This window comes from Passer domesticus, chromosome 3 (genome assembly GCF_036417665.1).
Source record: "Passer domesticus isolate bPasDom1 chromosome 3, bPasDom1.hap1, whole genome shotgun sequence".
Classification (NCBI taxonomy): domain Eukaryota; kingdom Metazoa; phylum Chordata; class Aves; order Passeriformes; family Passeridae; genus Passer; species Passer domesticus.
This window is the reverse complement of record NC_087476.1, coordinates 41,823,971-41,839,028: the sequence shown is the minus strand read 5'-3', so window position 1 is coordinate 41,839,028 and position 15,058 is coordinate 41,823,971. Positions and strand designations below refer to the sequence as shown.

Here is a 15,058-nt window from a genome sequence, read left to right as displayed (position 1 = left end):
TACATATGCTATATTTTTTCTTTACCTGTATATACGAATGAATTGGGCCTTAAAATTGTTTCTTCCCCAGCATCATCGAGACACTTCAGAAAACAGTTCTGTTTGAAATTCCCCTACTGAATTGCACTGCTTTGAATTATGCTTGATTTTGTCACATTTAATTTTAGCAAGAGAATTCCTTCTAATCTGCAAATGATAAAATTCTTTCCAGTTGTATCTAATCATTGTTTCATGTTGTTAAAAGGCAAATTTCTGAAATACCTAACATGCATTTTCCAGTGTGTAATAAATATTTCAGTTAATTCCAGGTTATATTTCAGTTGTTTCTGTCTCTTTGCCTCCCGTTAGTTTTGGCTGTCATGTCTTCAGTGAGACTTTTTTGTGCTAATAACAAAGTGAGTAACTCCAGAATCATTGGTCACTGAGCAGGACGAGCACAGGAGGAAGCCTTTAGAGAACAGATGCTCACATAGCCGCAGGCATCAGAGTCGTTTTTTGTGTAATAAGATTCAGTTTTCTTTTTTCTTTCCTAAGGATACTGTTATATTGAGAGTTACTTAATAGAAGGTGGGAAAGGTACAAAGAAATGTTAATGCAAAATGCATAAGAAGTGGCTGTTAAGAGGATAAAGCAAATAAAGGATGAAATTACAGTAGAAACCTCTATTTCTTGCAGATTTAATCTGTGTTTTGAGAAGCAATATTGCGAACTTCACACAGAAATATTAAATAAATTCAATGTTTGCTGTTTATTTATCAGAATTCTGATGGTTTCAAAGAGGAAATAGTGCTTTTATTTAGGTATCTTAAATATGAAAATATCTCTATTGTGCTGCAGGTGTGAGATGACATATGGTTGTGGTACGTTTCTGGATCTTGATCCAGCTTTGGGAAGATAATTTCATTTTGGAAACTTCCCATAAGATAGAACCTTTATTATTGTGATCATTTGGCATCCACAATATTTTCCTGACACAAAGGCCTCTGGATTTGTTCATAAGTTTCTTCTACAGTTTCTTTCTAGAAAGAACAATAGATTCTAATGCTCAGCATGTATAATAATAGAATTCAAACTTATATGTCAAATGTTTGAAAGTCTGTGTGTGCGTGTCATTCTATTCTATGTTTTCACTGTTTTTATGTAATAGGGGAACCTGTATTTCCATCTTGTGCAAGGTAAAGGCACTGTACTGCTGCAGCTGTGTTTTCAGGATGGCAGCATGCAGGCTTATTTTTGTAATGGTTCTGATACTCAGTATACCCAGTCTCATTGCAAGGTACTTTTCTACTTTTTATGTTATAGAAATCTGTGTAACCACATATTAAAATAAATATCCTCAAGCACAGGGCAGGGGGCATTTTCCTATCATCTTAATTGATGTTTAAGCTGAGATCTGAGTCAACCAGTACTTTATACCTGGTTTGATAATTATCTGGCACATAGGAAGAGTGATCCAGGTATTTTCTCATTATTTTATGCAATTGTAGTAGTCAGGAAATTGGGGATGAGGTAGGGCGTGCATCTGAGTTTTGATTTATTGTTGTGTATATGAAAGGGAATACAGGTCAGATGAGTGACAGACAAAGGCTGAAGTGGCTAAAAACTGTTCTCAGAAATGGTCTTGAAGAACTTAAAAGCAGTGAAATTTGTGGTTTGGCATGTTGTAGCTAAGTTTTCTCATGCAGTTTGTTCTGAAATCTTTACATATGTGGACCTGTGGGAGTGTAAATTTGAGGGAATTACAATAGCTTTTCTAGGCTCAAAGTGAGTGTCCTAATTATTCAAGCAGAAAACAGATACTAGTCATGGGCAAAATGTATTTGGGAGAACTTAAAAGTAGCAAAGAAATTCAGATAATTGAGAGTAAGCTATGGAAAATGTAAACCTTCAAGACTGTGCCAACTGCTAGAAATGAATGCTGGCCCCGTAGAAATTTATGGAAGATCATTTGATTTTAGTAAGACAATAAGCCTTTTCAGATGAAGAAAACCCCCAAACAATGACAAACCCAGCATTTTCAACATGTTGATCTTCTGAAACTGGTGAAAATGTAACTTCCTTTTGCCATGAAATCTGGCTTCAGAGAGGACTGAAGAGAACCTGACAAAAATAATTAGCAAATCATGCAATTATAGAAAAATGCATTTTCAGTGTCTCTTGAAATTTTTTTAATTGGTGTTGAAGTTATCAGTTAGTGTTGTCCCTTTTGACATAATTTTTCAAAGTGAAATAATTAAATTTTTCTGGTTTGAGTTCTTTACTGAAAATTATGTAAAACCATCTAGGGATATGTTAAATAACCCCAAAGCTAAATGAAATAATTTTGAGTTGAAATACTTGGATTATTTCTTTTAAACAGGTAGCTCGTTTGGTGTAATAGTGAAATTGAGTGGCTCACTTAAGACTGAAGACTTTGTGAAAAGCCCATGTTTCCCTAACAGAAAAAAATCTGTGTGGAAGAACAAACACTAATCATACATACATTGGGAAAAGAGAAGGGTGTGTGTGTAGAGAACCTTAACATGACAGTAAAAATATTGTCAGTTAAGCCATTTCTATTCAGCCATATTCTAATACAAAAACCAGATTGAAATATCTTGCATGAGTTGCAGTTCATTAAACAAATGTGACACTTTATTTTCTAGCTATTTCAATACTGAAAGAGGTGAAGTGGTGAAATAGCAATATAAATGAACACACTTCTCAGTGTGCTGAGAACTCAAGTCCATGTAAAAGAAAAAAATGTTAAAAATATATTTTTAATATTTGGTTTCTGTGTCCTTCTCTTGCCCCCAAACAAAAAGCAGAATCCAATCCCTAAATCTGAGTTTCAATTTTAAAACTTAAAGAATAAAATATATTGTACCTGAAAATTAATTACAAAAAGAAATGCCACTACTGCATGCAAAACTGATAGTGAGATGACTCATAATGCTGTCTGGTTTATTATTTTAATTGAAAAAAAAAATTTTTGTTAGTCTTTGCTGATAGCAATTTCTTTTAGCTGATGTTTTTAAATAACATTTTATATATTTGAATTCAGTTTATAATTGGCAACTGCAAAACTGATCTGTTTGGGTGGGTTTTTTGAAAATATTTTCCCCAACTGTAATTTTTGTCTGAAAAATAAATGTAATGCTCTCTAGCAAAACATTCTCTGGAGATCTCTTTTCTTTACTTGATATACTGTCTCATTTGGTATAGCTTTTAATTCAGGTCATTGCTTTGCATACATTGCTATTTTAAAATAAGTTCAAAGTAAAACACCATTATAACGGATATTTAGATATCACTGCGAAACAGAAGAATTAATGATACAATTTTAAATATATATCCTGATAACATGACTGACATTAAAAAAAATCTGTGATCTGAATGTTGTCAATTTAGATTTAGCAAATTAGCTAAATAGCTTGCATTTGTAGTATTTCACACCTTAAAGCCTTAATATGCATTGCTAAATATATTTCCTCACTGTTTGCTAATTAACGTTCTGTGGAAGTACAGCTGCTAATATTTTGTGGTTGATATGGCTCATTTTAAAGTGCTAGCAGCTGCATCTGTAGTAGTGTTACATTTCAGTTCATAAATTATGGACATACATTTTTACACCTACCATTTTGTACAAGTATTTGAAAAATCTCTATTTGCTAACAAAATGCACCCAGTAATATTTAAACAAACCACGAAAATACCCCCCACCCCCCCCCCCCAGATACCCCCACTGTCTGCGATAATAATGACTCAGTGAGTCTTTCATGTGTAAAGTTTTAAATGTTGCAGGAAATTAACACCTTTTTTCTCTAATATCACAAAGTGTCTTCAGGAGTAGCTCTTGGTAATTAGTAAAGACTGATATATTCTGATGGTAAAATAATTGGACTGGAACAATATTGTGTGACAGTGCAGGGAAAAATATTTTTCTGTGGGGAATAAATAAATGCTATCAGAATATGTCTTGTGGAGAAGACGAAGAGAATAAAAAGGATTCATAAATGTGTTTTGTAAGAAACATTTTTTTTCATATTTTGAAAGAAACATCAGCACAAGCAATCCAGGAGGGTCCTGGAGTGTGCTGATGAGAACTTCTTCCTGTGTAGATAGGACTTGGATGAGAGGTGCTTTGCTGTACCTCATAAAGAAGGAGGGACCTGTTTGAGGTGTCAAAATTGAAGAGAGACTTGACCATAGCAACGAGACATTGGAGTTCAGCATCCTGAAGAGGAGGAGGAGAAGATCAGAAAAGAAGGTCACAACCCTGGGCTTCAGGAGAGCAGAATCTGGCCAATTCAGAGATCTGCTTGGAAAAGTCCCATGTGATAAGGTCCCGGAAGAAAGAGAGAGTTCAAGAAACCAAGAAAGCTGGTTAATATTCTTCCAAGTCCAAGAGTGGCCCATCCCAGTGAATAGGAACTTGGGCAAAAATGAGTGAATAGAAGCTTGGCCTGTAGGAATGAGCAAGTTGCTCCAGGTCGTACACAAAAACAAAGCGTGCATACAGAGTGTGGGAGCAAGGACATGCAGTCTGGAAAGAACACAGGGACATTGTCTGACTATCCAGGATTGAAGTTAGGAAAGCTGAGGTCCAGACAGAATTGAATCTGCTCAAGAATATCAAAGAAAACAAGATAGGGAACAAAAGGAAGACTAAGGACAATCCCTTTGCTGTCCCTTCGCTGAATGTGACAGGGAGCCTATGAACGGCACAGGACACAGAAGAGGCTGAGGGAATGAATGCCTCCTTTGGTAGTCTTTACTAGCAAGGCCAGCCTTCAGGAATCCTGGTTCCAGTAACTGGGAGAAAGTAAAGTGTACCCTTGGTAGAAGAAGATCAGGTCTGATTGATTTGCATCCACAAGTGCTGAGGAAGCTGGCTCCTCTGATTGCAGTGTCACTCTTGATAATCTTTGATTAGCCATTGTAAGGTAGAAGTGACCAAAGATTGGAGAAAGGCAAATGTCACCTCTGTCTTCAACAAGGGCAAGAAGTAGGACCTATGGAATGCCTGGCTGGTCAGCCTCATATGGGAAAGTGATGGAACAGCTAATCTTAAAACTGTTTGCAGGTACATGGAAGACAGGAAAATCCTATCATGAATCGTGTGCTTGACTTTGCCAAAGGGAAGACATGCTTGGCTAGCTGGATAAATTTCTATCAAGAAATGTCTGACAGGTAGATGTGGGAAAAGCTGTGTATATTGTCTACCTAGATTTTGGGAAAGCCATTGATAGTGTTTTCCTTAAGATCCTCATAGAGAAGCTTGTTGATGTGTGGGCTGACTGAGCAGACAGTGAGGAGAGGCTGATACACCAGAGGACTGTGCTGTCATATAGAGGGACATCAACAGGCTGGAGAAATAGCCTGACATATCTACATGAAACAATGAAGTTTGGAAATTACCTATCCAGGACTGCAGGAAGTTGTTCAATCTGTTTTACCAGTGCAAGGATTAAGCTATCAGAAGATACAACTTGAAAGTGTGCCTTAGGGAGGAAGCATTTCATAGGCAACTGGGAACTATCAGGTCAAGCTTAGTATGAGGGGAGGGTCTTAGTTGTTTGCTGTGAAGGTTAAAAATAGTTTATCACAGATGATTTTAGTGAAACACAACCATTAAATGATTTTATTAGTAGTTCATTCTGTTCATTCTGGATAACTGTTTCAATGTTTTCATGTGGAAAATGTATACAAAGGGGCACAGCTGGAAGTAATTAGTTTATATTTCCATATTGTTTTGCATACTGAATTCTACTAATGGCCATCCAACACATGTAGATGCAGCAAACTGTCTGCCTCATATATAAAGTGGGTCAAACTTAAGATAACTTCAAGTTGTGCATTGCATTTACTCTGCTGTATGTCAAACTACTATATTTTTATAAATTTGTATATGCTTAATATTTCTTTTTTTTTCCCCCTGCTCTACTAGATGCTTGTGACTACTCCAGAGAAATGGGATGTGGTGACAAGGAAGAGTGTGGGTGATGTAGCCCTCTCTCAGCTGGTAAAACTCTTGATTCTTGATGAAGTTCATCTACTGCATGAAGACAGAGGACCAGTACTTGAAAGTATAGTAGCACGTACTTTACGACAGGTAAGAGTGAAAAAAAAAATCTTCAAAATAATTTTGTTTTGGTCAAGAGTAGATAGATATCACTGTAAAGGGTAACATGCTTAGACAATGAAATAGAAATGCTTAGCAGTTTACAATTTATTTTACAGGTGTTCTGTTTTAAAGAATGTGGATTTAGAATGTGGATTATTTTTCTTCTACTTTTCTTTCTGTATTATATCAGCTATCAGATTCCTAGGATACATAGTTTATTACAGTTCTGTTTCTTTACTTATAATTTATTTGCCTAATTTATTCTACTGTACAAGTAAGAAATTTAAACTTTTTTTAGCAAATAATAATGAGGTTAATGTTTTAACACAACAAAGACTGAAGTTATTTTCTTGCCAGGAATGCTTATTTTCAATTAGCAGTTTTCCTAGTAGAATTTCTTTTTTGTTTTAATTAAGAGTAATGTCTTCTTAAATCTAGGTAAAACTTTCAGCACTGCTAGAAAAATACTACATAATTTTTGGTCTAGCATAAATCATCCTATTGTTTTTCCCCATGATTTAGTGATATTTTCTAAATACCAAGATTAGAAATGGAAAAAAGGAGAAATGGGACTTTTTTTTCTTGAATCTTGTACAAAAGAAGAATTCAGAGTTAGGCAATAAATAAGGTTGGTCTCAATGGTGGGATGTGCTTCTACAAGTAAAGTAAGACATGGAATTTGGGGATGAATAAAAAGGAAGGATTTTGGAAAAATAAATAATGGGAAGAGGGAGGACTGAGTGCAATTTTTTTTTTATCATGAAGAGCAAAACTCTATCCATGCAAGCAACCTGTAACAAATTAAAATGAAACTATTGTTTTTATGGCTCTATTTGTAGCATATTAAATGTTTAAAGCATTTTAGCTTTCAAGCTGCTATTTTTTCTTGGTAAGGCTACACTAACCTTGTTAAGGCTTTTTGAATCATCTGATTCCAACTCTGCTAAGAACAGAATGAAATTAATGTCTGCTCTAATCTGGTACAGCAAGTGTAAAGTTCCTGTATAAAAAAACAATATAAGCAACAATTCTTGAGCAGAATCTAAGTTTAGAGGACCTTAAAGGCACTAAACTTGAGCTGTTTGATGTTGTATTTTCTTTCGTAAATGGTTTTGATAACCTTGTTTTTCCTTAGGTGTCTTTAGAGTAAACCATCTCAGGTTTTAGCAGGGATAATCATTTATCATTTATCCATTAGCATTTTCTTCACATCAGATTGCAAGATTTATTCATTTCTTACTGTGAAATTTTGTGAGACTTGTAAGACAGGCTCAGCTGTCCAAAATAGATGTTAAGAGCCATTTTATCCATCCTACATTAGTCAGCTTGGCATTCCATTTCTGCTTTGTTTGGACACAAATCTCTCTTAGATCCTTCCCTTTTGTGTCTGTCAAGCCTGTGCAGTTAACTTAAGGAATATAAAATCTGAGGCAATTATGTTTTGGGTACTGAATCCTATCTTTAGTGCATTTATTGTAATATAGTAGTATCTTGCTTCAGCACTCATTTTTAAAATAGCTCTTTTAAAAAAGGGTGGTTTAATCTCCTAGGATTTCAAGGTTTGTCTTACCTATCAAGTTGGAATTTAATTCATCTGGAGCTGAAGCTACCCAGTTGTAACCCTTCCTTAAGTGAAACAGTTGGGAAATAAATCAATACACAAATCTTGAAACTGACCATCTCCCCACCTTATTTATTCTAATTTGACAAGAAAGAGAGTAATGGAGACCCATATGTATCTTTACAAGTAGGTAGCTTAGGAGAGGGAGAATTTACAGTATAAAGGTACACTAAAAAAACCCACCGTTAAAAAGAAAGCAAAATTACTTGTAGAATTTTTTAGAATTGTGCTGTAGAAAACAATTGCTGGCAAAAAATATTTCAAATGAGCCTGGGGACAAAGAAACAGGAGATGTTTTGTACAACTGTTTTGTTTTTTTAATATGAAAACAAATAATAAGAGGATTACTTTTTAAAATTGCACTGAAATGTTATACTTCAGTATCTGAGCTTGCAGGCATAGTTCTATGAAGTTTGCAGTATACATCCACAGCTGTGAAGTTACTGGAACTTTTATGCAGTCGCTAAAGAAAGATAACATAATGTATCTGATTTCAGAAGAATTTCCCTGGAGTTAGTAAAAATGTTGTTATAGATGCCCAAAGTGTAAAAAAAAATCACATCTAATGTTTTAATATTACTTTGTGAGGAAAAAAAATATATTGTTGCATTTCCTTGGTTTTGTTCCTTGCCCATAATTCCGTATTTTATTTCCGTAATTTTATGTGTTTTGATAGAAATTCATAAATGTCCCTGGAGCATGAAAAAAAGCCAGGATATTCAGTCTGTCCTTGGAGAATGTCTGTCTTCTGTCTTCAATGATTTCAATCTCCTCCCCAACCTTTCTGAAAGTAGTTATAGAATTTACTTTTCATTGATATCTGTAGAAATATCGTGCTCGTTCAGTATTCATGCACACAGGAAGTAAGAATAATTGTTCACTTCTTGAAAAACAAAAAATACCCGAAGGACAATTCTAATCTGAAATATCCTTGTGTCAATTACAGCACTGTAATAATTGATTAACTCAATTACCTGATTTGTATACTGCTTTCAGACATCCAAAATATTGACTATTTTTTCTTAATTTGTAGTAGAGGGACAAGTAATTCAAAGGAAAATCCATTGCAGAGTAGTAGTCACTGGATCAGAACCGGAGGCTGTAGTAACTGAGATCTGTTCTGGTAAATATCACTGACATTTTCCCACTTTCTGTACTGTCACTTCTGGCTCCTGCAGGACACAGTGCATTCAAACAGTATAATTTTTGATCTGACCTAGAACAGTTATTTCTTGTATCACTTCTAGACTAGAACCGTAATAAATTCCTTTGAATACTACTTCAGCCTTTTCCATAAATCACTAATAACAACTCTAATAATGCATGTACCTGTAGTTCCATCTGCATAATGCTTCCCTAGCTTGTATATGAGACAATGTCATGATTCCTGTGTGGGGCAGGATATATAGTGTAGTGCCTTTTACCTTTTGCAGGGTTTGGTATCCCGTCTTAGAGAAAAAGCATCTCTCTTGTTTCTTTGGAGGTATTTTGATTAGATGGTGTACAACAGGAACAAAAAAAAGAGTGGATAGGGGTTTTTTTGTCTTTTTAAGAATTAGTATTCAACTAGATACTAGGGCCTACAGCTGTTCCAGAAAAGAATGTTTTGAGATCTGTATTGATATGAGGTAAAAATACAGCTATCCAAAAGCATTCTTAAAGCAGGAATATCCTGATACATTAGCAGGTCTGTCCTAATTTGTACCTCAAAATACTTGAATGATTGATGTAGTTTCCCCCAGATGAACACTGAGTCACACCACTTACTGTAAGACTTTAACACGCTCATTTTAACTTATGGCATTTTTTAGAATTAGGTTTTATTTAAACCTGGAAGGAGCATATATATTGGAATTGCTGACAGTTTTACTCATAGCAGAATGAAGAGCATATTTGTGCATGTTTGCACTTTTCAAATTTTAGAGAATGTTTTTGCAAGTGATTTAAATTGACTTTGCTAAACATTTTGGTGGGAAAATTGCTCTGAGCTCTGTTATATACTGTAGGTATAACATCAAACAACTTATTTGAATCCAATTTATAGCTTTGATGTTTAAAGTTTTAGTCCAGAGCATAATGCAGATGTAAAACTGAAATGCTTAAACTTTTTAATCAAACTTTCCACACTACTGTAATATACTAAAGTTATTAGCTTGAAAGAAAAAAATTTACCATTTTACAGGCCACTGAAGTATTTTGTTATAATTATTCAGAGATTTTGATTACTTGCTTGCTGCTTATGGGTATTTTTTCGCAAAAAAAGCATACTGAATGCTACACTTGAGTTATACACAAGTTTTGATACCTATTCTCAATATGTGAATAATAAATTAAATAAAAGAAAATCCATATTAAAAGCTTTCTCAGATTTTGGGATACCTAAGCTGCCATCTTAGACATACAGATATTGTTGTCAGCACCATCTCATTTTTTGAGTTAAAGTTTCACTTGCTTTATGTTTTTGTATCAGATAACAAAGTTACTATAGATGGGCTAACACAGCAGTACAAGGAATACAGGAGATTCCTGGAATACATTGATGAGAAAGGCCTCCTCCAGGCAAAAGAGGACTCAACAAGCAGAGGTGCTGTACCTTTTACCCATCAAGAGAGGAGGGGCTTGCTGTGGAAGTGAAGATCAAAGGCAGCTTTGACTGCAGTGGCCATGAGATGTTGGAGTTCTTCTTCCCCTGGAAATTCTCATGTTTCATTTCTGTGCTTTCTTTCCTCATGCTCCCTTACTTAAGGAGCTTTTCCTTTCAGCTGTAATATAGTTTTTTTTGGTCTTTCTTAGCATTTTCAATATCTGTAGTGCCTTATTATTTCCTCTACCTATTTTTTTATTCTGTCCCTGTCGTTCACTCTTTTACCTCTTACTAGAGATCATTGGCAAACAAGTTCAGATGTTTCTCACCCAAAGCCAAATGTCTAATTGTTATCAAATTAGGAATTTTTATGTGCTTGAAATCCCATTCTTGATTTTGATAATTTGATCAGTTGAAAGAAAAAAAGTCAAGACTGACAGCTAATAACATAAAAGCAGGTTAGATCTGTCTATCTTCTATCAAATGGTGGCCGACTGTAGTTCTTATAAGGGTCTTTTGGGACTGGAATGACAGTGGCATTTCATTTGGTTCTTCAGTTCTCATCTTAAATGACTTCTATTAGTCTTTTGTCTCTTTGATATTCCATATATAAGCTAATCAAGTTAATCAGCGTCTTTTATTAAAGGATAAACCAAACAAGGTTACTGAAGCCTCCTGCAATAATTTTTCCATTTCAAACTATAGTGTTGTGGGGCTTTTTCTCACTGGACTTGCCTATATTCACGATTGTATTTGTAAAACATGTCAGCGGAACTGGATATAGATAGAACTTTTGTGTTAGTTTGGTTCTGGCAGATACAGAGGTAGAGAGATTCCCTTCACTTATGCAGTTCTATCCCTTTTATACCTTTAAGAACTGTATGTACTTATTTTGTCCACACATCTTTTTTGAAGCTTTCGTTCAGGTACTTGTTTGTTAAATCCTCAAACAAACCTTTTGATAGTTGCTGCAGGATTAGCTCATTGATACAAGAATGTTTCCTGAGAATAGTGTCTCATTTTGCAGCTATGGCCTGTTATGAGCTAAGTGAAAAGAAATTTAGTTTGAATGGGGCTATCAACCTAGATTTATCTGTATGGCTGACACACACATCAGTTATATTAATTCTGCCAATCACCTGCCTTTCTTGTCACCAGTTGTTTTGTACTGCATATCATCAATAAAATTATTGAATAGAGTTGGGCTTAAAAAGCAATTAGAGGAATCCCTTTTTAATGGCTATTTTTCAATTATAAGTTCTTTTAAAATCTGTCAGTTCATCAGCTTCTGATAAATTTAATACATATTCTCTTGCTACTCTGTGATGTTATTTTTAGGCAGTATGTCATGCAGCCATATGTCTCATGAGTCCTACATGAGTCTATTTTGTTATCTTTTGTTGTGTAAAAAATTACTTTTTAAAGACTACTTTTTAAAAACAAAACCTTATCTCCATTGTTTGGAAAATGCTACGTATCAGACATTTTGATTAATCTTCAGAAGCTTTTCTCTTACTGCGTGTGGAAGGGATGTCAGGAAGTCATTCTGCATCTCATTTTTTATTACTGATAGGTTACTGTTTTTACACTTTAGTGATACACCTATGGAGTTTAAAATGTAATAGTGATTGTCATACATTGTTTTGAGGTCTTTCATATTATGGTAAAGCAGTGGAACTAATTTATAAAAAGGTTCAGATATATTTTTTGTTTCTTAGTTTAGGAACAAAACAGTAAGCAGAGCATGAAAAGGCATTCTGTCAGTCAGGAAAAAGTGACACTGTGCCAGGTATAGAAATCTCTTAATAGATATATGCAAAATGTAATTTCTTAAGACAAAGTAATACATACTTGATATTTAGCCGACGGAGAATAATATGGCTTCTAATGGTGCTTTCTGTGTGGTTACATTTTTTCAGTGCCTCTGGATTTTAAAATATATTCTAAATGGAGGACTGAGATCACAGTATTTTCAGGGTTCATTGGATGCAGAGTAAAACTAATAAAATTACTTAACTAGGTGGTTGCCTAGTAACAAATGCATTCTGTGCAGAGTGAGTTTAGATAACGTCCTATATAGAATCTTCAAAACTGTATTGGTAATTGCATTTTTACTATGTACTTAGGTTTTGCAATTTCACTGGGTTTTTTTCCATTTCTGTTCTTAGAACTAGACAACTGCACCTATGTGGAACTTATTGACAATTTAACTCTTTCATTACTAGTAAACAATAAATAAACACTGATGAAGCATTCTAACAAACTTCCTGCTTAGTAATTTTGAAACATTTAATTATTTTTTTAATGCTCTAAGCCCTACTCAATTCTTTTTCTCCTTTTTTTGGATCAACAGGACATATCCTGTGAGAGAATGAGACACAGCCATTCTGTGGGTAGGATAGTATCCAACTAATAACTAATGTAGTACTTCATTCTTACTACCATTGAACAGGGGATCCAGGAACCTAATGTAAGGTTCATCTTCTTGCACATCTGTATTAAAAGCTAAGCAATGCTTGTGTCTAATTTTCTGAGTATCTTGTCTTTAGTGTACCGCTGAAGGGCATAAAGACTGACTGCAGAGGGTGTGTTGAACTGATCCTGGGTCATCTGATTATCACATTAATTTCTAACCAGCAGACAATTCTTCAAAGATTAAAATATGTAAACTTGTCTGCTTCACTTAATTCTGTGCTCAAGTTGAACAATCAGAGATAGGATTTCCAGCTTGATTGTAATTCATTCTGTGAATGTGATATTTTAATACATGGAAATGGGAAGGCTGCCAAGATCACAAAGTTCAGGAAGAACTTTAGAAGTCAGATAAAAGAGTATCTCTGTGCACACTCTGTATGCTCTCAAGTGGCGGCTGTAATGTAACGCTATGCAAATCTGAAAACCTATTAGAAGAAAATGATCCTGCTGTGATCAATTTACAATCCAGAGAGTCACTTCCCATACCTGATCCTTTTTCATTGACAGCGTAAACGCAGATGATGCTTGCATGGAAATCGATACTGGGATAACTATCTTCTGATTATTTTTTCTGCATACATGGAATTTCATGGTGTGGTAATTGTGTTCTGTGAATGCTGTCAATTCTCCACATGCCGTCAAGAATTTTTCTGAATTAGATATACTAGTTAGAGATGTCAATTAAGTATAGCAATGGCAATTTCATTTCTCACTTCCAGTGTAACATCAAACCAGTAAACCATAGTAAGGCTTTTAAAGAAGCTGGTGTGCAAATACTGTGTCAGTTCAGGTTTGCAAGGAAAGCCTCCTAAGTTTCAAATGGTGCTTATTATTTTACTGGCATAATTAAACACATATAAACAATGAAATGTTAGAGGCTGAGTTTCTTCACTTCTGAGTGAAGAAAAGGCACTTAGCTGCCTACTACCAGCCACCAATATGCAATGTAAACAGAAAACTCTGTCATCCTAATTGTGTTATCAGTAATTTCTACTGCCATTTCAGGAAAAGGCTGTGGGTTCATGGTTTAATGTATATGAAGGTATAATCTCAAGCTGGGACTTCTAGGATCAAATAATAAGTGATCCGGTAGTTGCAAAATACTAATTTTTGAATGATCTGTATTTATAAAAGGCATCTGTACATTTTCAAGGCTTATTGTTCTTTAGAAGCACCTGAGAGTAAAAGATGTTAGTGCTTGCTTTTCAAGGGGAAGTCAGAAAAGTAGTCAAAAAATGTATGCAGAGAACTCTGTAATAAAAATGTGTTAGAATTCTGAAAACCATTATGGAAAATCAAGTTTCTGTAGTGCTTGGATAGATGAATAATAGATAGAGAGTTGAAACTGAATTATAATCACAGAGGAAAATGCAAAAAATAAATCATGTTATGGTTGCATATTCAGGTAGTCTTTTTTATTTTTAAGTTTAGCACAGTTTTAGTCACTGCTGTTTTTATATTGCCATGTATAATTAAAAGAATAAAAGCCCCCTTTTCTCTATCAGCATGTGATGATGTGCATAAACTAAACACATAGGCTTGAATTTGATCTGGACATAAAATAATTTGAAGGATTGTTATGATACATTTTTTATTTCAGTGTAAGTGTCCCTCTTTTTGCATCTTGATTATTTTATATATGTATATAAATTATATATATTTTTTGGTGAGCAAATACAAAAGTAGATGGTAAAAAAATAAAGATTTTTTTGTTGTTTTCATAGTCCCAAAATAACTTAAGGAAATTGATGGAATGATTTAGAGTCTTATTAAGGTGATTAGAGGAATGGAGTACCTTCCCCTTGGGGAAAGGCTGTGAGAACTGGGAGTGTCCAGCCTGGAGAAATGAAGGACCTGGGTCATCTTCCTACCTTTGAGTACCTAAAGGGCACTTAAAAGAAAGTTGAAGCAGAACTTTTTACAAGGGCATGCAGTGATAAGACAAGGGAAAATGGCTTTAAATTGAGAGTAGGCTTTGTTTGGATATTAGGAAGATGTTCTTCACTGTGAAGGTGGTGAGGCACTGGAATAAGTTCCCAGAAATGTGGATGTCATATCTCTTGAAGTGCTGGGGCCCTGAACAACCTGGTCTGGTGGAAGGGGTTTAAAAAATGTGTTCTAAATATATTAGTAATCTTAATTACTTGCTTGTGTTAACTGTCAGCTTCAGTTGTCATGTGGCGTGTTAATTTGGGGTTTTCAATAAGATCCTTAGCTCCAGGGTCAACTGCGAGGTCAGCAACATTAACGGGCTTCTTTGTTTTACTAAGGT

The 15,058-nt window shown here is 34.8% G+C and overlaps 1 protein-coding gene across 2 annotated transcripts in view; it reads left to right on the top strand.

Moving 5' to 3' along the window:
• Positions 1-15,058, top strand: part of ASCC3 (activating signal cointegrator 1 complex subunit 3) — a 251,099-nt gene that overhangs the window by 86,732 nt on the left and 149,309 nt on the right. For both annotated transcript variants that reach the window (XM_064412794.1, XM_064412795.1), the window contains exon 11: positions 5,930-6,094. In XM_064412794.1, the coding sequence (XP_064268864.1) occupies positions 5,930-6,094 (165 nt within the window). The remainder of the gene's footprint in view (positions 1-5,929; positions 6,095-15,058) is intronic.